General features: G+C 39.1%; 1 protein-coding gene across 2 annotated transcripts; it reads right to left on the reverse strand.

Annotated features, from left to right (window-relative positions):
• Positions 1 to 5693: 5693 nt before the first annotated feature.
• Positions 5694 to 22723, reverse strand: tmod2 (tropomodulin 2). Of its 2 annotated transcripts, none has more exons than XM_061740284.1 (10): positions 22622 to 22723; positions 18225 to 18440; positions 17188 to 17344; positions 11509 to 11631; positions 11071 to 11145; positions 10857 to 10987; positions 10666 to 10773; positions 10421 to 10564; positions 7899 to 8043; positions 5694 to 7269 (listed from the first exon to the last, which is right to left on the reverse strand). In XM_061740284.1, exons 2-10 carry the CDS (start codon positions 18348 to 18350, stop codon positions 7238 to 7240), a joined length of 1041 nt encoding a protein of 346 aa, XP_061596268.1. In that variant the 5' UTR covers positions 18351 to 18440; positions 22622 to 22723; the 3' UTR covers positions 5694 to 7237. The 2 variants fall into 2 exon arrangements, with proteins under 2 accessions (XP_061596268.1, XP_061596259.1); XM_061740275.1 differs by lacking the exon at positions 5694 to 7269 and adding an exon at positions 7349 to 7675.
• Positions 22724 to 24256: the final 1533 nt, after the last annotated feature.

A 24256-nucleotide genomic window follows, 5' to 3' on the forward strand; every position in this document is an offset into this window, starting at 1 on the left:
GTGTTTTTTTTCTTTCAGTCTCTCCTCTTTTTACTTTTCTTTTATAACAATGCAATGCCTTCGGCTGCCATTGTGGGGTGCACAGAATCCACCTATAGTAAATATGAATTATATGAGTCACTGGACAACAAATGCCGTAAACCAACAAGTGGGTTCAGAATCTCTGATTGATATATTTATTCAGTCAGTCTCTTGGTTATAGAAGGTGCTGTAGTATGTCATTTCCTGACATTTCTTATGGTAATCAGGTCATTAAATTTATGTAAGAGTACAAAGAGATAGACCAGGAAGAGTGGGCTGAGCACATTAATTATAAATTACGTTCTCTTTATGAGAAGTAAAATTTTTTTTCTTTTAGATTGAACTGCAAATTAGTCCAGTATTCATGTGCTCACCATCTTTTGTCATGATGTCATATGATTCAGTGAGCATGGGCACAGATCTGTTTATGTTGTGTGGATTTATTCAGAAATCAAAGAAACAGCTGGAGCTCAGAGTGTGAATCAGATTACTGAACTTGCATAGTTACACCATAGTTACAGGGGATGAAAAGAGGAAATAAAAAGAAAGAGAGAAAGAGAAGACAAGGAACAGTCTGTGATGGGGTAACCTTGACAACAACAGCCTCCTAAATCAACTTCACCCAGAGGTTTTTGGAGAGAGGATATTACAAAGAGGGCAATATTACTCTCCCCATTACTTTACCTCTGAGGAGGCTCAATTACCTATCTTTTTTAAACCTGTAGGACTTCATATTGGGGTATTGCAAGGAAATTATGTTATCAAATGAAGCTTAAAAGGCTGCAGTTGATTATTAAAGCACAGTATGCTGCTCTGTAGACAAAGGTAAAAAACATTTTTTTTGCATGATAAGACAGAAAACATGTTCAGCAAATTCAAGACATCTAATTTTTTAGTGATGTCTTGGGCGACACAGCATAGTCGGTTTTCTCGTGACCTCCGCGGGACATTTTGAGCGTTGCATCGGTGTTATGATGTTAATCAGTTGAACCAGGAGATGGCGCAGCCTAATCAGCAGTCCACCAAATGAAGAGCAGCCTCTTTACTAAGGAGACGCACTTGGTTTGGTTTCATTTTTCCTTCAGTCTCTTTGATGAGCCGTTTATCCAAAAATGTTATTAACTCAATATCAACGACTGATGGGTCAACGAAGTTCATGTTTCCACAGTACAGACATTTTGTTTTACAATCTTCAATAACTTGCTGCATAGGTGCACTGCATTTTATGACCACATGGTTCTTTTAAAAAGCCTAACATTTTTTTTTTTTATGACAGCAAAGCCAGAGCTTCAGGGGGCTGCTAACATCTTTTTTTTTCACTATGAACAGTCTCAGCAGCTTCACTTGGCAAAATGTGTTTCACATTAGTCTGACATAATTTAATATGTTTAACACAAAAAGGAGGTGACTCAATACTACAGGGATGCTTTTGTTGCCTCGTAACAAAGATGGCTGTCATGTTATTCCTGTTGGATACACCTTTTAGTCATTAGAGTTGCTCTTTCATGTTCCCCTTAATCAAATTGTAGTTAAGAGTTAAGAATACCTCCACCATGATCCATCACATAAACAGTGCTTTCAAACAGATTCAGTTTCAGAATATAAAGCAAACTTTAACAGATATTGCTTATTTCCTAACAGTCAGCTGACAGATTTTCAGGTATGACATCCCTGTCAGGTATGAGGGAGTGCTGGTAGAGCAACATCCATGTCCTAACTATCCTCTTCACAACTTAACGACTTCCAAAATGGAGCTTAAGAGAAGAGCGCTGACTTGAATCCTGTTAATGAACTCTCTCCGTACCAAAAATTGGGGAGCGAGTTCCAGTTTGTTCCCGGCTGTTCTCTAAAATTAAAACATTAAATGTGACAGAGGGGTTTGTTCAGTGAGTGCTTGACTCACTTGAGCCTGGCCGTTTCTGAATACAGTGCAGTCCAAGTCACCTTTCCATTCTGTCATCTCTGTTGTAATCAATGCGCCTTTGTTTACTAAGTGCACGAGGTCACGGCAGAGAGGGACTCCATGAGGTTTTGTTCTACTCAGCGCTGACTGCAGCTGTGTCCCATAATTCTGATGAGCAATCAAATCCAGCACCACAAGTGAACAAACCTGTTCAAGGACAAACATCTTTGTGTGAGAGTTGGCAGAGAACGAGAAAGAGAAAAGAAAATGCAGGGAGTAAATATAATTGAAGTTATGGTGGCTTAAACTGGTTTCAGACTGATGTTTCAGCAAGAAGGTTCTTGGATCACTAAATCTGCAGTCTTTGCGAAAAGGAGAGATCTACAGGACTGTCTCAGAAAATTAGAATATTGTGATAAAGTTCTTTATTTTCTGTAATGCAATTAAAAAAACAAAAATGTTATACATTATGGATTCATTATAAATCAACTGAAATATTGCAAGCCTTTTATTATTTTAATATTGCTGATTATGGCTTACAGTTTAAGATTAAGATTCCCAGAATATTCTAATTTTTTGAGATAGGATATTTGAGTTTTCTTAAGCTGTAAACCATGATCAGCAATATTAAAATAATAAAAGGCTTGCAATATTTCAGTTGATTTGTAATGAATCCAGAATGTATGACATTTTTGTTTTTGTAATTGCATTACAGAAAATCACAATATTCTAGTTTTCTGAGACAGTCCTGTATGTTGAATATGCAACTTATTTCAGCTGATTTACATGAACACCAATTCACAATAAAAGTCATCATTGTCTAAAATGTATGATCTTCTGCATTCATGAAGCCTCAGGTTTCACCAGGCAGCCCTTGAAATATGATGAATTCTGTCCATCTAATCTGTTGCTGGTGGATTTTTACGATTTCTTGACCCAAGTTCAACAAGTCTAGGTTTTGCTATGATGTGGATTTATCTCCACTAACTGCAAACACAGCCCTACGTGACCAAGGAATCTCTCCTTTAAGACTACTTCTTCAGATTGACACAGGGTCTCCCCTCTTACTTAAAACTAAATATAGCTCAGTATTTAATTTATGAGCGTGCTCTCTGAACATAAACCTCAAATAAAGACAGGGACTAGAGGCTCATATCTAGCATCTATATTTTTCCACATGTGGAGGCAGCACTTGAGGGAACAGTTATGATGTACTTATGTAAGAGCAGAACTGTGGATCTTATTCCCAGATTTTCCCTAAATGTATTTTTTTTTTCTTTCTTTGAATTGACGCCTATTTCTATGATTAACAATGACATAAAGCTGATGTTCTTGCTCGTTCTGCTCTCGGAGTGGAAACACTTGAGTCATTTGCACCACCCACCCGGCCTCACCGGGCCAATTTTTCTGCCAGCAGTGAGTTTTCTCCGACAGCAGCTCACCGCAAAACTCTGCCTCAGGAAACCCAGAGAGGGATGGAGTCATATACATTACATCATCTTTCAGGCATGTGCAAACAATCTGAAAACTGGATCTGATTAAAGGCTGCGTACGTTTTTCATCCAGAGATCCTCCCTCACCAAAAGGCCTGTCTTCTAAAATGCTGTTTGAGTGGGATATTTACACCTCACTGGTTACACATGCAGGCAGAAAGCCCAGTAAACATGCCAGCACGACTCTAAATGGCATAGTCAGGATGTTTGTTGGTTGTTCTGGTAAGCTGCAACCTACTCTGATGAAAAACACGACTGACCATTTTGATGAAGTGACTTTTCTTTCTCCAGTCTCACCCTCTGGATTTCATTTTTGGATTTGATGTCAGGTCTCATCAACCACTGGAGGAGTGGCCATGTAGTCCTGCACATTATGGTTAACCAAATAATGAGGTTTGTGACTGCCACACTTTCCTTGACATCAACATCAGATCAAACCTGCTAAACCAGTGACATACCCTTCAACTTCAGACTTGTTTGCATTCAATGCAAATTATATATCTATTCCAGGATTTTCAAAAACTCGAAGGGAGTGATTTGGGAGGACTTTGGGCTTGGTTTTCCAGGCTCTCTTGAAGTGAATGCTATAGTCTGAGGGCAAAGGCGGAAAAACATACTATCTACAAACTGTGTAGACTAATGGTCCTCTATATAACATATAACAGACTTTGAATGTTTGATCATCTACAGCCCACATAAAGTGTAATTACTCAGAAATGACATTGGACCACAGGGCAAATGCTCATTTAAAATGGACTGAAGTGGAAACCGGTTCTGTGGTCGGACAAATGGAAATTTGAAAAATTATTTTTGAGAACCTTAATGCTTCATCATCTGGACTAAACAGACCCATCACAGTTAGCAGCGCTCAGTTCAAAGTCCTGCATCTCGGACAGTATAGGGTACATTACTGCCAATAGAAGGGGCAGCTTGCACATCTGGACACATCAAAGTACAGTATATACACGGGTCTTTGAGCAACATATGCTCCAATCCAGATGTTTTTCTTTACATCATCTCTCAGCAAGACTATAATAAACCACAACCAGCACTTATTACATGAGCTCAACTGTATAGTACTCTATGCTGTATGCTGAACTGGCCTGTCTGCAATACAGATATCAGGAAAAAATAAGACTTTCCTCTCCCAACAATGCAGCAACTGGTCTCCTCAGTTCTCAAGACATAATTGGACTGTCGCTGAAAAGAGGAGGGCATGCTACACGTTGGTAAAGAATGCAAATCGTCATTGGATCACGTCATTGGATTTGGTTTACAAATCTTTGTGTTGTTTTTATTTACATTTTACAGTCCTGACATTTTTGGGAAAGCATTTTTTTTAATTGTTTGTCATAGTTTAAGTAAAAACTTAGATGAAGGGGGACAATAACCTTAAAATGCCTCGTAACAAAGATATCATTGGCTTTGTGGCTTATGTAATCTCTTGTACGGCTGTAACTGATAGCAGTATTCAAAACATGACAGGATGTAATTAATCTTGTCCAAACCATCATGTGGAATTAGAAACATTCATGATATTTAATATATACTTCAGATTACTTGACTCAAATTCCTACACTGGTACTATTTAAGGTGTAGAATATTTTATTTTTCAAATTTTTTTTAAAGGACAATGCAAGAAAAAAAAGGAAGAGTATGAGAGTATGTAAAAACATTTATTGTTGAGGATGTCATACTCAGCAGTGCTTGTCACCAGTCTTGTGGTTTTATAATAATAATACATATTACATCTGGATCTTTTAGAGAGAGAAAAAAAAAAACAGTGACTTTTGTAGTTATGTATCACAGACTGCGAGTGTGTGTGTGTGTGTGTGTGTTTATACATTGTGAATTTGAGATGCCATTTTACAGTTAATATACATACTGTGGACCACAGGATACCAAGCACAAGCAAGAAGCAGTTCTCCATTTTAACTGATCGTCCACCAGACGGAGAAATAAAAAAAAAAAAAAAAAAGGAAAGTCAAAACAAGATGTTCTGGAGGTGATATACAGAGCAGATATGAACATGGAAAAAGTGCATTGATATAAAACCCCAAAGTACAATTCTTTGATTATTAAAAAAAAAAGATTTGGTCGACAGAAACTGGCGTTCACCAGTGAAGAGTTCATGCCAGCATATTGTTCCTATAAACAGTATATACAAGGCTCAAGTAACTCCTGAATAAGTCTTGTTAGAACCGTCTGAAGAAGGTCAGGGAGACCAAGGAATTTTTAATTTGATGCAAACATAGCTTGTTGACATACTGTACCTCACACAATAAGTGACTAGAGCTGAAGACCAATAGTTTGTGTGTGGAAAGGAGTTACGTTAAAAACCATTACCAGGATGTACGTTCAAAGAAGCATAAACACTTGAAACCTGAATTAAAAAAACAACAAAAAATACAGATACTCCTCCAATTCCTCCTGATGTCTGACAGAACTACATGATGAATGTTGACCAATGAATGACCAACAGACTGTGGGCAGGGTGGGGTGTGTGTGTGTGTGCGTGCGTAGAAAAAAAGGAAGTAGGAGAAGCATTATGTGACCAAAAAACGCATTGATCGTTATTACTCAGCAGACCTTTGCTGGACCTGTGCTGGGAGGCCAATATCAAGTCCACTATTGCACTGCATGTGTTAGTCTTTGGTATGTTTGAGCATCAGAGAAACAACGTGTTTTGACCCGATTATACCCATTTCTAATTGGAATTATCTATCTATTTTTTTTTGTACAACCCCACATTTACTGGTCAAAACATAATTAGAATTTCTTTCTGGAGACAAAGCATTCAAATAACCAACCTATGAATTTTAACCATATCAAAACAAGAGCTTTAGTTATAATAGAACAAAAATAGTAAAACACCATTGAAAATATGACGTATTAACCATTAAACTATATATTTCACATGTGGAGGGGGCAAGCCAAGAGTTTGGGAGGCAGACGTCGCAGACTTTTGAGGTCGAGTATCTTATTTTAGCCAGACAATAGTCAAAATACAGCACAAACTGAGAAACATGCTGCTATCAACTGTTACAATTCGCCAGCTCAACAGTCCTACCAGACTTTAAAAGGCAACCCCAAAAAAGACTCATGCAAAGCATCCATGTGCACTAACTGTACACGCTCAGCAACGTTAGAACCAGCGATAACTGCATACGGCTGCTGGGTTTTACATGCTAAAAGACAGCTTCACAGTCAGGTTTGCAGGAAAGCAGTCACTGCTACAAACTACTCTGTACTCAACAGACCGGCCTGGCCTTCACTGTCTGAACCTTCTCTACGTAGATGTGAGAACCAGCTCTGAGCACTCCCCACCACACTGCTGACAGATACCTTTCGGTTCAACACAAGAAGCAGCAGCACATGAAACTTTGAGCTTTAAAGTCAATACAGGGGCTTCTCAATGTTAGTTTCTGTTTTTTTACAAGGCTGTTATTTGTTACTTGGACACGATTAGTTCACAAGATTATAGCGTTGTATAAAAGGAAAAAGCAAGTAAAAAGTCTGGACAGGAAATATAAAGGCTCAAAAAAGGAGCAGCTGAAATGAAATGGCTAAAAACTAATGAGATATACACCTTCAATAACAGCATAATAACAAAAATAAGTATGAACATGTGAATAGGAGGGTAATTCCAGTTATTTCCCTTCTTCTCAGATGTATATTCTGTTTAAGTGTGCCTTGCCCCGCAGTTTGGCACAAGACTAAAGTTTCCGCACAGTACGAAGAGACCAGGGCATTGGCTGAAATTATTCCACATGATGAGATGAAAAACAGGACTGGCAGGAAGGGAGGTTGGGCTCGGTTTCTACAGGTCCCCTTCCACTCGCCTCCTGCGGACTAAAAGGGAGAAGAGAAAAAGAAGACACAAAAATGTGCCAAAATTACAATTTTTTTTTTCATATTCAATACATTTCACTTCATGATAACTAGAGAAAATGAACAAAAGTAAACATGCTAGATAACCATAAACCTACAAGGCCTGTTAGAGTATCTTGAAGAAACAAATTAAGTCATCATGAGCTATGTGGTCAAAGATCAATACTATTGCAACAGCGTGCGTCAGTGTGTAAAGAAAACAAGAAGTGAGATGTCGTCACTCTGTAAGATCACACGGTGCAAATCTGACACTGTTAATGAAGTGAATGCTCCATTCAGACACTGTGAAAGAAGTCATGGTTATCATTGATCCTCGGCACACCCATGCATCAGACCTGGGCTATTGCAGCTCTGACAGGGGGAGGAGCTAAAAGAGAGAGCAGAGGTCATCGCTGCAGACTCACGTCTCCTGGAACAGTAAACCATACTGGTAATAACAGATACCTGGAATGCCACAACAATTTGTCATGACATTCCTGTATAAAACGGATATTAAATTAAAAAAACAACAACCAAAAAAAGAAAAACTAAACTCAAAGTCTTGTGAGTTTCAACAGATCTCCAACAGTTGGTGTGTGTACATGTCATACCTAGGTCGTTGTTCTTGGTGATAGCTGCAGCAGCCCTGGACCGAGGTCCTTGCTGAGTGAAGTGGTAGCCAAACTTAATGATGCTGGTGCAGTCTTCCAACATTTTAGCTATCTCCATCTCTACGGTGGTACCCAGCTGCTGCCTCTGAAATAAACACAAAAGTATATCAGTTTGGCCTTTGGCCTCTTTGACATCATCCCTTCTTCAACTGGAAGCGGTCCGCTTGCGTCTATTCTGTTTCACTCAGGTGGCGGTTTACTTCAAAGGTTTACAAAGACACTCTCAGTCACTTACAAGTAAACTAAGCAGCTGCCATTTCTAAATGCAGCACTGTCAACTCATCTTAGCTCCACTGCAGAAGAATCCTGCTTTTGATGTATTATAGAAGTGGAAAGTCAGAACTCAAAATTGCCTTTAAACAAACTTGTACGCACACACACTTTTTTCTTTCCATTGCGCCCTTTTTGAGAAACCTTTCCAGAGTTACAGCGAGGTAATCCGACTTATTCTGGTGTTTATGAAGCTTTGCAGAGCAGGAGATCAAGTGATCTCAGAGGGTCTGCTAACCAGATCCAACATCTTTATTCTTCATTTATGATTTCATTGTTGTCAACTGGCAATGAAATAATGTGCTGTTTTATATCAGCTATAAGGTTGAGGTTGGCAGATATGCTGCTTGTGCCACTGGAAATAAGTGAGATTGATGCGCGGTTTAAATAGTCTGCAGACTCCACCTTTCTCAAATGCACTGACAGAGTGTAATACTGAAGACGTGTGGTTTGAGGAACTGATTGCGTCACAGAACCAAAAGGAAGAAATATAATTTACTCATTGGTTCGTAGCACAGATGAACATGAACCCACTTTTACACAACTGTGTGAGAAATACCCAGATGGCTTACCATTTCCACAAAAACTTCTAGTGTGCAAGTGAGCAGACATTTTCAGCCGACCAGACTGCAACTGGAACTGCAAATTTCGATGACAATGAAAATACCCGACCCGCTACCCAACCGCATTTTTTTCCCCTTTCACAAATAAAATGAATAAAGGTAAACTCTTGATTAATAATTGCTTTAAGGCTATATGAACAGCAAACACAAGTGATATGTTAATGTGCCATAATGCATATAGTCTACAAAGCAAGACATTACGTCTTGTGCCGGCATCATCATGGGGCTAGAGCCTATTGCCCCAGACTTAGCAAGGGCTTTCCCATCTTTGACCAATTCTTGGATGTATTTGATACATATTGTTGCCGTTATCCATAGATTTAAAAAAAATCAGCCATTGTTAAGAAACGTCTAAATAAAAACTTTCCATCTCAGATTCATTCCAACAAATTAAAACATGCATTATAGCTGAATTAATAACAATAATAATAATAATAATTAAAAAAAAGGGCTCTGGTATTTAATTTTAAAAGAAAAAAGAGAAAGGAATCTTGTTTCCTGCGGGACGAATAATCATGCTGTGTCTTAATGTTCAAACCTTATCTAAATGTTCAAAAGTTGATGATTCAACAGGCCAACAAATGAAATATAGCACATGTAATATCTTGATTTGTTATATTCTCAAACTTTCCAAGACTATACTTTTTTCTATCTGTGAAACTTTTTGTTTTTCAATTCCCCTATCTATCAATTTTTCCCTGACCATCTCCATCACCTGCCTCATATCATCCACACCTGCACCTGCACGCAGAAAGCTCATGCTGCATCTTCCTATCAGTCAGCCAAGGATGTCTTAGTGATTTATAAAGCATTTGCAATTATGCTATAAAATAAAATGTTTACATATTAATTTTGAAAGTGCAATAATTGTTCTAACCAGCCAGACGAACCCGACCCGAATATCATTATGCATATTTCTGTCTGACTCCTGTGCGGTCACCCGCTCAGTTCGGATCGGCCCACGCATCACTGATCCAGTACTGTACAGAGTACAAATAGAAAAAAAGAAGAAGAAAAAAAGGCCAAGGGAACTGACCCCTCCTATACACCTCATATGTTTTTGTTGGTCAGCTCCCCGTAAACAAAAAAAAAAAAAAAAAAAAAAAAAAGACATGCCGCACCCAAAATTAGGACAAGCGACAAACCATTAGGACTGTCTACAAGTCATTGTCGGCTGCAAGTGACCTACATTCATGGGGAAATTTCAGTCCTTGTTCTGCTCATAGAGCATGTATATTTGTGTGTGAGGGTCAGTGATTTCAGCTGGTCACTGAAGAATATTTTTAGTCTTCACACTATCAATGGCCAGTATTTACACAACCACTCCCAAAGATTACATTCCAAAAATTTCCTAAACATGGATACTTGATAAGAAACATGGAAACTTGATGAGAAACAAGGGAATTCCCAGTAGAAGGCCTTCTCCTTAACCATATACACATACTTCTATTACATCATAAGACATGATTGAGAGGGATTACATTTGTATGAGTCTTTGCTGATTTGGGAATATGCTTCTTTTGGTGCATTTTTTTGTAATAACACCAACCTTAGTGTATATTGCGTTACCTGGTTGTCTATCTTGATTTCTGTAATCGAGTCATTGTCTCGCAATGCATCAACCAAAGCCTGCACTCCCGCCCCGGTGATGAAATTTGACTCCAAGTTCAAGCTTCGCAACGTCTTGTTCTCCCGCAGCATGTCACTGAAGGCCTGGCAGGTGGACGCACAGGAAGAAAGGAACATAAAGGCGCAAGTGTTCAGTTTCCATGCACCAGCAAAACATTTAAAGCCCACAAACCACTCCATCTCACCACAGCAATTGGGTCGTTACTCCGTGTTGCAGCCAAACTAAACTTTGTGACGTGTGTGTTCTTCTCCATGGCTTTGGCAAAGTCTTTCAGCGTAGGAATGGGGATGTTCTAGGAAACCAACAGATACATTGTTGTTGGTTGAGGGTTTGAAATGGTATTAACACGCTCTGAAAACTTGTATTTCTGTATACCTTAATGTTGTTGAGGTTGACCTCTTTTAAGGAGCTGTCATTGGTTTTTATCCTCTGCAGAGTTTCTTCTACATTAGTAGGGTTGGGAGGCTCATCAAACACAGGGTTCATTTTCTCCCCTTTAACAACATCTGGAAAAGCAACATAGCCATAGGTCAATATATTCATCCTTTGAGAGATGTTTAAACTGAGATTAATTGCTCATTGTACTCACTGTTGTAACCCTCTTTTGATCCACTTCCCTCGTATGTCTGGTTACTTGTGACCAGTGTGTGAACACCAAGAATTGCTGCAAACAAACAAACAAGAAGAGCCAAGTATAAATTAATTGAATGTGGCGAGGAATCACTTTGTAAACATGTACGCTTGGGTTGAATGTGAAGGAAGAGAACCAAATCTGGACGATTGGGAAAACAAGAGGTGTTGTATTGCTCTGTGAGGCATAAACACAGTGAATGATAGAGCCAAGGGAAATACTGAGTGAAAGGGGCTTGTGTTTTACTGTCACGGCAAAGCCTGGGCTCCAGCAGACCAACGCTTCTCACAGCGACAACAGGCTTCCTTTTAAATAGTGCCCTCCAACAAAATTGTGTTTTTGAAGTGGTTTCAGCGTGACACTTCAACTTTCTCAGAAGTTTGTACTGTTTCTTACCTGCTAGATCACACAGTTCTGTATCTGTGGCACTGGACAGAGCTTCCTCTAGTTCTGGGTCCAGGGTTGTGACTTCCTCCTTACATTTTTCTATTGGTTTCTGCTTAGGAACAAATGCTTTACCTGTGAAGGAAGAACATGACATTTCAAGTTGTAAACGATACATGCTGGCTGTTGAAATGATTTACAGTAAAATGCATATACTTTTATTCCAATTAAATGTTCAACTGCTGCTTAAAGTTATTTGTTATTATCTTAAAACCATGTCTGTTCTCTTGTCATGCGCCGCAGTCATAAGACTGCATGACTGCTGAGAGCTGTGCAAGTTTAAAGGTCCACAAGTACGTGGATTTCTTAAGAAGACTTTTGTATTCAACATACAAAAGGAGGATTTTGAGGTTTCTTTCAAGTTTACACAATTTACCTCTGATGCAAGAGGCTACAACTGTCCCTGAACTTAATAAACCCACTTAAACCCCTTCACAGTGCCACTGCGCACTTGTATAGTATTGAATAAATAAATTGTTCAAATTTACTGTCATTTTCATTCATTCATAAATCAACATTTCTGATGGGTGACGGAAAGATAAGACACAATGCTTCTTGAAGAAGTCTAGGCCTCCTGCTGCTTTACATAACATTCCCCAAAGATTAGTAGTGCAGACAAGCTGAACCCTGTCCAGCAGTGACTGTCTGATAGCTGCAGTATTGCCATGGCAACGCATCAGAGGCAAGAAACAGAAAGCGCAAAGGAAGTTCTGGAACAATGACCCAAGTCTAATCTAAAATGCACTGCTGGGGCAACAAGCAACGGACACAGAGACCGTCCAGCGACTGCTATGTGCTGCCTCTCTGTATGCCTGTCTCCTTAACAAAAACACCCCAAGAACAGGCCCCCCTCCCTCTCTGTTCCCTTCTTCAAAGTCATTCAAGCCACTCAAATTGTTAAAACTGTTCTCCAGTGGGGCTCTGGAACTTCCTGAAAGCCAGTAAACAGTAAATACAGTCATTAGGCAGCATTCAGCGCCAGCCCCTCTGCAGCGACATTTAACTTGTAAATGGAGTGAGGTGAGACGGGGCAAAGGGAGCGGCAACCCAACAGTCTGGTCATCATCGTTATGATTCTGCAGGAACATACCCATTAACCTAACGAGAGAGTCAAACTGCAAGACAACACTGTAACATTGTTAAGAAGGAAAAAAGAAACAGAGTCTAAGCAAACAGGGACGACAGACACTCTTCATGTAAAAGTTGACGAGCAAGATATATCGTTTAAAATAGATTCTACAACATGAATGTATTCATGTCACTTAGGACGATGTGTGGTTGATATGCTTTCCTTGGTTTGAAAGGTTAAAAGGAAATGGATTTGCTGTGTTTCCTGTAGAAAGAAATGTAATTAGAGTATTGTGATTGCCGGGAATCCTGTCCCCCAGGCAGACTACAGCTCCAACCTTTTGGACTGGGGTTTGGGTTGCTCTGCCATCTACCTTCCCAATACACCAGCTCATCAGCCAGTTCCTCGCCCGCTGTGTTTGTTAACAGGATTTCAAGACAATTGTTCAATTATCTGCCTACCTGTAATCTGCTCTTGATGTTGCTATTACACACACGAGTTGTACTGTTTTTCTGAGAGCACTTGTACAGTTAGCAAAAAATCCCTACGAAGCGTACCACTAACATTGCTTCAAGGACAGATATTGTGTCTGCAACCCAGTCAAGTGTATGGTACGCCTAAATCCCACAGAACTGGAAACAAGAGAAGCCAACTGTCCCTTTAACAACCTATTAAGAAAAATAACGAAAATCGACATGGGCAATTCAAAGGAAACAAGCAGTTAAAGAGGTAACGTGCTGTTTCAAAGGGTATAATGTTAGCAGATGTGTTTCCTTGTTCAAAGTGCTACTGTGACTGGTTTTGGAGAGGCAGCTTATCTAGTTTTTTACAGGAACAGCAATCCCTCAGGGAGTCTTAATTGAACGTAGTACCAGACCGTTCTAGAGTTGGAGTCTGTCCTCTATGCGAAAAACGTGTTGTAAGACACAGAGGGTTACAATGAGAGTAATGTAGCCAGGCTGGAGTTAATCAAATACAACATGGGACAGGGCTTGCTGGTTAAACAACTTTCATAGCTAGGGGAGCAGCTACTGACTAAGGCTGAGGTGTTCAGACTAGCCAACTTGCTGTCTTGTGGCTGGGAGTCATAAAGTAAGGGGTTTTCACACTACATGACTGATCAGCTACACAATCTGACAGATTGGTCATCCAACAGCTTGATAAAATCTCCAAACTACATTTTGGCCTCAGATATAATGTCTTGGACGTTACAAGAAAAAAGCAACAACTCATGCTGGATTTTATTTGATGAAACGAGAGGAAAACACAAGTGAAGTATGTATGAATGAACACAAGAGAGAAAATAACTGCTGTTATCTTTTCATTGAATGTGGTATAGTCTCTAGCTGACTTCATGGGTTTCCCTTTCTTATGGTGACTTTCCTCTATGGCTTTCAAGCATAGTGGCTGAAAGCTCCGATGTGGAGTTGCTAACAGGTCCAGATACTGTATTAATCAAGCAACATATCCATCTAGCAATGGAGGTGGCTTGGAAATCTGCAGGCAACCTTCCTTAATACTTTCTGGCATCAAAGTTTGTGAACAATTGTCCACACTTAAGGGAACACTTGAGGGCATGGTTGTGAGTGCCAATTGCTTGCCTCTGATTTACTGCAGATCAAGGGTTCTTTTCCCAGCAAACTTGGCAACTTGCAATTCAGATGCCAATGAAAAGGCAGCTTTACAATAATAAATCAGTGCATAGGAAACACTAAACGATTGCCAGTGATGTGGTCCTTCATTGGAGGTGGTGGGGTTGAAATACGTATGCTTATCATATCTCAGAGAAACTGATCCAATAAAGTCCCCCACTGTGAAGGAAAATTGTGAATTGTGCACAAACTTAACAGAGTGTGATGGGTTTATCATGTGCTTTTGTGTTCTTTCCATCTGAGTTTGATGAATGTCTGGGATCGTACACCAAAGATCACAGCAGCATGCATGAAGTAATAATAGGAATAAACCATAATAATAAAAACACTCCAAAATCTAAAAACAGAACTTTTACATAATGATTATCAGACCTTAAATATGCCTTAACTCGACTACACATGCTAGCAACAAATTTGTACCTCCCAAACATTTGTACCTTTTGTAGTGCAAATAATCAGCTTCAAACAACCAAACTTAACACCGACAAACCCTGAAGGAAGTCAAAAGGGAACAATAGGGATTTAATAAGTTCATACATAATGCAATGGATTTATGTGAGTAAAGGGCTGCAGCAGTTGCCATAGTATTTAAGCTTGGCATTTTACACTAACATTATGTGCATTAATAAAAAGAGACTCAAACACTTGTGACCACATTACCAGCAGGGGTGGGTGGGGGGTATAACAACAGGAAGAGAATCAGCTACATTTACACAGATTCATGGTTTTCCATGTAGTCATCAGGCGCACACACACACACACACACACACACACACACACACACACACACACACACACACACACACACACACACACACACACACACACACACACACACACACACACACACACACACACACACACACACACACACACACACACACACGCGCACTCACACAGACGCACACACACACACACACACACACACACACACACACACACACACACACACACACACACACACACACACACACACACACACACACACACACACACACACACGCGCACTCACACAGACGCACACACACACACACACACACACACACACACAGGCACACAGGCGCACACACACACACACACACACACGAAATTCCATCCACTGGAAATACATTTCTACTCAGTTATGTTGCAACACCACTCACTATTTTTTTCCCCCTGCTGTGCTGTTACCCAAAAAATAATAATTCTTGTCACTTCTAAGAAGGGACACTTCACCCCGTGATGGATATTTGTTATATATGTGTACATATATAAAACACATTTGAGTGTTGACTTGATTAGAACCACCAGGCAAATAAATAAAAACAACAACAAAAAAAAACATTTGAGAAATCACTCATTCAAATAAGGCAAAAGGCTCCCAGGAGAGGAAAAAGGACAACCAACATGTCAACCTTGAGCAAATCAAGTTCAGGACTGACACATTTTCAGAAACTAAGACAGCAAACTAACAGTAAATCAAGTGACTAACCAATAAAGACAGTTTCAAGACATAAAATCCTAAACTTGATGCCTGACACTCCCCATCACTCCTTCCTTAGTTAAAATAAATAAATATATAAAAGCTATCCTCCCCCACACAACTGTGTGTTGCGTAAGAGCTGCGATGCATTAATAATGCCTGCAAAGACAGCAGAATAGTGATCACATCTGTACTACTGATACACACACAGACACACCCTGTGAACCAATCTCCTGGGAAACACAGTACTGATGTGAACTCATCCCAGCTATGTGTATAAGAGTGAATCTGTAACTCATTACTACCAGCAGTTTCTTTTGAATGATTTCAAAGCCTGGCGGTTGTAGCTCCTCACTGATCATCCTCCTCCTCTACTGTTTCATATTCATGTTAAAAAAAAGCATTAAAATGTCAAAGCAACTCATTTGGATTCATACAGCCCCAAATGACAAATATTAGGTCTCTTCAATAATTCTTGCATTTAGGAAACAGGATGAAGGTCAGCAGAAGAAAAGTTCCTCCTTTATGAGTTGCTTCTTATTTGTTCTTCTGATTAAAAAATGTTGCATCTCCATGTTGTAACAAGTTGTTTTTTTTTAAGCACTGTCTGATGCTCTATAATCAATGAGAAGTTGACACAAAGTTGAGTTTTGGTGTCACCGTTTTGGTTATGTTGCAACACTTCAGCTTTTACTGACTCCATCTTTGGTATACAGTAATCTTGCATACACACATTTGGGATTGTGTTTTTGTTGTGTTTATATGTGGTAAATTGCTTAATTTTGTTGCACATTTTGTCCATGTATGTGAATCTGAATCTTTAAGCATCCACTGTTGACCTAATTTCTAACAAAATTTCACAAACCAATTCTTGAAATTTACTTTACTAATTTCCGTTTGGGGATCAATAAAGTATCTATCTATCTATCTATACTCAACAACAAGAATTGCAACTTTACTAACTTCACAGATTACACAAAATATCAATACTGCCCCTTATAAAAACTGTAGCTGCGACCTGATAACATGGACAAAGAGTTTAATATTTCTGGAAACTGTTTATGTGGTTTAACAATAATGTGACCAAAAGTGATCAGAGTCTGGCACAGAGTTGGCTTGTTAGTTGTTAGTTAGAAGACAGTGGAATATTTGCAACTTTTACACTCAACGTACATTATAGTATATGAGAGGATGTGGTTTGACAGGGTCAGTATATGGATCTGTGTTTTTTTAGTTTAAAAAAAAAAAAAAAAAAAAAAAATCTCATTCCTTGGCAGTCCAAAAAAATTTCTGCCAGCATTGTAATTTTCTTTAAAACCACGCAATGGTAGCAGGCGCAGGTAACAGGCGAGCACCCCTCACACAGAGGCATTCCTGCCCCAACACGCTGCCTGGAGTGAGGTATCTCACATCCTATATTAGTGGGAGTTATAGAAAAACAGACCAACCTTTTCTCTCCCCAGTGAAGGGAACTATATCATCTCTGTCCTTGTAGTCCATGGCTTCTTTCTCCAAGTATTTAAGAAGACGATCCCTGTCAAATGCTCCAGTGTCTTCCTTAGCCGTCTGGTCTTTTTGACGTAAACCAGCTGGTAGGAGAGCATTCTAAGGAGATAAGATAAGGAAGACTTTAAAAATGTATTTTATTAGCTAGTGTTTTATTTCAGATATATATTTTAAACTAATTTGTACGCTTCTCTATGTCTCTGTGTGACCTATTATCAGTCCCAGGCTGATGGTCATATTAGAAACTGATGAAACTCATGATTTACAAACTCAGAAAACTTAATCCGGAGCAGTTTAACTTGATAGCTTCAAACAAAATGCAAACCCTTGCGTACTTTCTATTATAAGATTAATTCAAATGGAGAACTTTGTGTGAATAAACGGAATTGTACTGCCAATTTACTGGCATGAGACGCCGGAACAAAAACGTTTGTGCTGTTGCAGTTTCGTGTGGTTCTGGTCGTATAGTAATTTCTCACACTCAGTTTAGAGGGAAATTAAACAAAATGTCCAGATACTTGAAGGAAGGGCATTATAATCCTCAATTCTACTCAGAAATAAACAAACAAACACTTGGAAACCTGCTGACAGAGCTGCTGCAGCTCGAAGAAACACTGAAGTTTCAGTGTATGCAGCTTGGTTACGAAGAACATTTTCAGTTGAAAGTACTTCAGTTGAAATTCAACAAAAATGACTTTTGGGGATTGAACCCTTCAATATTAACATGTGAATACTATCTTTGGTTTACAACTTCATCAAAATCTGATTTAACTTGTAAAGGGACACACTAGGAGAATATTTAGTGAATTTTATCTGAAATAACTGCACTTCAGGTTCTCTCTAAACAGAGTGAACTCTCTCTCTCTCTCTCTCTCTCTCTCATTTCTTAGTTTTCCATGTTACAATAAATCCTCTTGCCACAGAGACTTCCTCCCATTGAAGAGCCCTGGAGCTCCTCCAACTCCCACTGAGCCCTGACCTCGGGATCCATCTCCTCGAGCGCCGACTCCAGCTGTTTGAGCTCCTCCGCTGATAGTTTGTTGAGGATTTCATCTTCATCGAGATCCTTGTACTTGTCGAGATCCTTCTTGTACGACAACGCCATGGTGGCTATATGCTCGCTTGGCAACAATGAACAGCAAACCACAGCCACAACGTTCCTGCTCAAGCTTTCTGCTCCAGGCCTGGGGGCTTTCTGTGGACAAACAAGTTCATGATGAGAGATAGTAGAGAAAATTCCTGAAGACAACAGCACTTAATTGCATATTCCAAACTGAGATAAACATTGATTATCTCATCCCTGTGAAACAATAAAACAATAGTCAATCACAGCTGGGCTAGATAACAGCCACCCCCACGGCCTTGCAATGATGCAATACACACACACACACACACACACACACACACACAGCTGGAATAAAGGAGGAACTTTCTCAGGATCTGACAAATCATATGACAACTCCCATTAGGATACCATAAGGATCATAACCAACTCTTTGTGTGTGCAAATGTGTTCATGTTTCTAAATATGAATGACTTCCAAGGAGAAAGGAGTTTTTAACAGAAATGAAAATTAATGTTTGTTTTTTGTTTTGTGAATGAATACCTTTGTATAACACATTAGTTGCGTTAAAGTAATTTAGAGCTTAAATTTGTAAACTGTCAAACAAAATTAGAAAGATTTAGCACTCAGTTCCCTCTCCCATGGCACAGTGCAAACAAAAAAATGACCTCATAGTTTCCAGATTCCCCGCAGGAACTCCACGGATGGCATTTCTCCTTATCACTCATGTGCACTTAACTCTACATGAACTTAAATGTGCAACATCACAAAAAACTATGACAGTATGTGCATTTGTTTTCAGCATTTCAATTCAGCATTAGTGGCTTGGCATCGGATGACCAGTAATTGAGCTGGGAAGCACTATTGTTTTGGTTGCCACCTGAAAATGCCGTGGACTAAAAAGGAATCTCATCAACCACAGTCATTCATGGCAACTGTGAAATACAACACCGTCTCTGAACTCAAGGAAGGAAGAAATAAACAAGTAAAACAATCAACTTTGTGGTTCTGCAAAGGATTCTTCTAACTTGTAATGTCAGTTCCTCGGAGTTGCCTGGCTGATTTCCTCGCTCCAGAGAATTCCTTCAGGAGTCTGACACCGTCTATGACTCTCACACTATTTGGTTCCTTGTCGAGACAATTCAAGCTCTGTTCTAGGCTAATTCTTGCCCTTGCCTCCCACATTAGTCCAATATACTAATATATTTCTAAAATAATGAGAGAAAAAGCAAGAGTATTTAAAGGGGGCTTGTCACCAGATGAAGTTGTGCTCAAATGTTACTCATAACTACAATGGAAGTGTAGGAAAAGACTGATCAAAAGCCATATCTTACCCAAACATCCTAATCATTCTGGAAAACCGGTTCAGTATATTTCTATATATTTGCATCCCAATGCAGGATATTATGCCTGCTAAAGCTATAAGCTAAACTGAAAAGGAAGCTACTGAAACCCTATAAATGTAAGAGAAATGAATCCATTACAACATGAAATTTAACATAAACCTAAAATGAATATAAACTATGATGAGAAATATTCTAGAAATCCAAAAAGGAAAAAAAAGCATGTGATAAACTGCAGGAATCATAGATTTCTCTTTTTTTTGCAACATCATTTACAATCATGTGCAGAGCTGTTTATGGAAACCGTTTTGTTTTTTAAGTAATGATCCCCAAAAAGGCCACAGGTCAACATCAATGTGAGCATATAAAGAGATACCCCAAATTATATATCAAGTATCATTCATTACTGATGGGTTGTATTTTAAGTCAACTTTATGATGAGTACAAACTAACAATGTGACACAACATTGTAGGGGGTAAAAAGCAGCCCAAGAGAAGGTATGTTACATAATACATAAAACATAATAATGCTTTTATGGAAAGATTAGATGAAAATAACAGCATTTGGATATCAATCTACTTTCTCACATTCATTTTCAATTACATTTCATTCAACGTAGTTGTCAACAATCACTTTTGGCGAGTTTCAGTACCTCCAGATGGGGGGGTAATGGACCATGCAGACAGGGATAATAATGCCAAAGGGTGGGTCAGGCTAAGGTGGCCACATTGAGAGGATACATTAGCCCAGTCTGATTGATTCCTTTCTCCTTCTCCTCTCTGCTAATCCTTCAAGACAACAGGTGGCTCAAAGCCAATAATACTGCAAACCTGTGTGTGTTCAACACTAGACCTTGAGCTTACCTTTCCTCACATGTGCAGTAACCTGTATTTTTAATCAACTCCAGATCAACAGTATGAAATGGCAAGCAGAAATGTAAAATGCTTGAACATATTTGCACACAACAAAAAACACTTGACTTCAGATTAGAAGACTAACCACATTCTTTTACAAGATAAGTGAACCTGAAACGATAGTTAACATCTGTCATCATTAGTGCAAATAGGAAATCTGGGCAAATATAAATTCAAATCATGAGGCTTTGCCCTCTTTCCAAAAGTGAAGGCTTTTTGTGTGTTCCGTGTTACAACATGTCATTCATATCTTATGACGTTTGGCAGTTTAAACATCACATTGACTTTAACTCTATTAAGTATAATTTTTCCAAATGATATTCAGGTTGCCTGAACTATTTAAATCTCAGAGGCAGAAGCCTGATATTAATTAGAATAGTACAAGCTCTGACAACGTACAAAAAGACTAAAGTTAGAATCCCTCAGCTCTGCTATCCCTGGGGCAAGGCCCTGCACTTCCTCCCACCTACACTGCTCCACTTTAATTCTCCACCCTGTTGTTATTCTCCTTGATGTGTTCTGTTTTCAGCCTCCTAATATGCCTGGAACTGTGACAGAAGTTATACAAAAAACAGATGTAGGGAGACTGAGTGAGAGAACTGTTTCAGAGGACAACCTCCCTGTAAGTCATCGACACATACGGTATTGTATGTCTTCTCCACTCCTGTACAAATGGGGCTAAAGCCAGACAGGAATAAGGCTGTTTTTACAACAAACACACATTATTTGTATATTACCCTGTTACACACACCCACTTATTATATAATGGAGGACAGATTTTAAGAAAAACCCCTGTCCTTCAGAAGAGAGGGGTTTTACTAGGACTAAAGGTTTGAAAGTTCAAGTTAAAAAAACATTTCACATCTTCCAAAGCCACTGTTCATTCTTGTGGCTCACACCCTGGTTTCACTATCTACTGAGAGGCATCTATGTAAAACAAAGCTTATCTGTTTATCTGCGAAAATGTGTTAAAAAAGGTGGCATAGCAGTATCACCAAAACAAAACAAAGTAATCTCAGCAGCTGCGGACAACCACTGCAGCATTTATAATACCTGCTTCACATCCTCAGTATAAAGAGATCTGCCTTCAGATTTTCAGGAGGAACCACGGGTTTCTTAAGACTTGGACCACACCCTTCATTCACCACAGAGTCCTACTCGTCAAACTGCTTTGTGTGAACACACATGCAAAGCCTGACATAAGTGTTTACCAGGGAATGCTTCAGTGGATCCAGCAACACAGGTACAATGACCTTGCACTTCACCAATAAACACTATCACTGTTAAAGCCACAGTGTTTTCATAATTGTTCCACCAGGTATGAGTCACCACGTCTTAAGTAAACCCTTTTCACGTACTGAAACTATTGTCTTAGTCAAACAGGAAAACACAGAAGGTGCTCATTACTATGTCTGACAGGGATGGGCAGCATATCAAATAATTGTTAAACTCAACATTCAACCACTAAAGTTATATACACCGAGCAGATACTACAATAATCCGAGGGTATTTTGGATTAAATTAGCATTAAATCACATGAGAAGAGAGCATGATACCCTCATATAAAAGAGGCATGTTTCTTTGGTGGTAACTTGGCTGCCATCATCTTCTGCAGGTACTGCGGGCGGTAGCTTGTCCTGTCCTGTTTCTTAACACCTTTAAGAGTATCATCTGACAATAAATACGATTGTCATAATTATCACCGCCAGGCAAAAGCTTCCACACTCTGGCCATGTCATATTTACAGTCAGAGAAATCCATTTACAAGACACTTGTCGGATGGAGTGCACAAAGTAGCAGCTAAAGCCTGAATTATGGTTCCGCGTTAAATCGACGCAGGGTGTACGCCGTAGGGTGCGCGTCGCCGCGTACCCTACGCCGTAGGCTCTGCGTTGGTGTAACGCGGAACCATAAATCAGCCTTAACAGGCTAACCGTGTTGCAGATGAATCAAGTCGCTAGCCGTGATGCTAAACCAGTCCGCTACTGGGAGTAAAACGATGCGACTAGATTCACCAAGTGATTTCAAACCACGAAGTGTCGCGTATTTCCCTACCTGAAGTTAATGGGATCTCCAAAAAACAGCAGTCCTCGGGGAGAAAGCGGTGACTTCTGTGCTGCTGGTTTCCTCACTCTAACCAAGGGCGGTACCGCAGGAAAAGGGAAACGGAGCGAGCTCTGAGTGGCAGCTGCGCTGACCAATAGAAAGAGAGGATGCCAAGTGTCAGCCAATGGCATTGTTTGTCCCGCCTTCTGTGATAAGACAAAATAAAATACAAATAAAACTACCTTTAATTGAATAAAATTCCTTTTCATATTAAAGTTTACTTGTGACTATGGTGGTTAGGCTAAATATTTTGCAACTTCTGCAAAATTTTTCTTTGCACAATGAGCTCCAGACTCCTGAACCGTTCCCAGGACAGACCCATCTTCCTAAGAGTGCAGATAAACTGCATTTTCCAGCTTTGAACATAAGTTTTTCTTCTTTATTGCATGAGCAAGGCTTGAAATGTTAATATTATTATGCAGCAATGCTTTATGGGTAAAATAAGTTTAAAGCATCACTTTTCTTATCATTCCCATTACCCTCAGACCATATTGCAATAAAATAAAATAAAGTAAAATAAAATTAAATAAAAAAAATAAAACTTTATTTTACTATATTTAATTAAAAAATGTAATTAAATAAAATGTCTTTACCTATTAAAGTTTACTTGTGACTATGGTGGTTAGGCTAAATATTTTGTAAATGTATTAACTTTTATTAATTTATTCATCCATTATTATTAGTGCTGTCCTGGCAACATTTAAAGATTTACATTCAGATTTTTTATAATGAATAGATAAATAACTAAATAAATACAACAATAAACCCATCTGAATTGCAGTGATGTGTCAAGTTTGATGATTTATATCTGTGTCACAAAGTTGGTAGAGAGGAAGTTTCAATTTGAACAAGTACTGTATGAACACCTATCATCTTGAGATTCTTGGCTATGATAAGCAAAATGGATCACAAAGATTGATAACATACATAGAAAACAAACATGAACACAGATGTTTGGGTTTGTGTCTGGTTGCAATTGAGTGTATCTTAATGCAGTGTAGATTTAAAAGTTATCTCTTTGTTACTTTGCTTTTTTTTCTTTCTTGCAATCACATGGATTTACATGTCTACTAAAAGCCTTACATTACCCCTCAATTGTACAGATCAGGAAGAAGAGCTCATATCCTTTGTTTACTAAACCGTGTTACACAATAGAGGCTATTGAATTTCATGTACCCTCTCATTTCACTGTAACAAGATGTCTTGCTTAGGACACAGAAACGTTGTGAGGACATGCGGGCGCTGATTTAAGACATACTTCAGCAGTCACTTGTTGAAATTGGTTAAATGACAATAACCCTCTAAAAGAGGATGATGTAGGCTATCACACACACACACACACACAGACACACACACACACAGACACACACACACACACACACACACACACACACACACACACACACACACACACACACACACACACACACACACACACACACAATATATATATATATGTATATATGGATATGTATGTATACACACAGGCATACATAACAGCTGATGGTAAATTCAGGATTTTTAAAATGACATGGGCGTCAACATGCTTTAGATACTGTAGGGGCAAAAAATAATCTCCTGTGT

The sequence above is a fragment of the Cololabis saira genome, chromosome 2 (genome assembly GCF_033807715.1).
Source record: "Cololabis saira isolate AMF1-May2022 chromosome 2, fColSai1.1, whole genome shotgun sequence".
NCBI lineage: Eukaryota > Metazoa > Chordata > Actinopteri > Beloniformes > Belonidae > Cololabis > Cololabis saira.

Excerpts from the sequence above, each read along its gene's own strand:
- tmod2 (XM_061740275.1), bottom strand. The coding sequence starts at position 18,350 with ATGGCGTTGTCGTACAAGAAGGATCTCGACAAGTACAAGGATCTCGAT. Across the intron at positions 10,774-10,856 it reads TCAACCTCAACAACATTAAG|AACATCCCCATTCCTACGCT; the intron begins GTATACAGAAAT and ends TTGGTTTCCTAG. Across the intron at positions 8,044-10,420 it reads AAATCAAGATAGACAACCAG|AGGCAGCAGCTGGGTACCAC; the intron begins GTAACGCAATAT and ends TGTTTATTTCAG.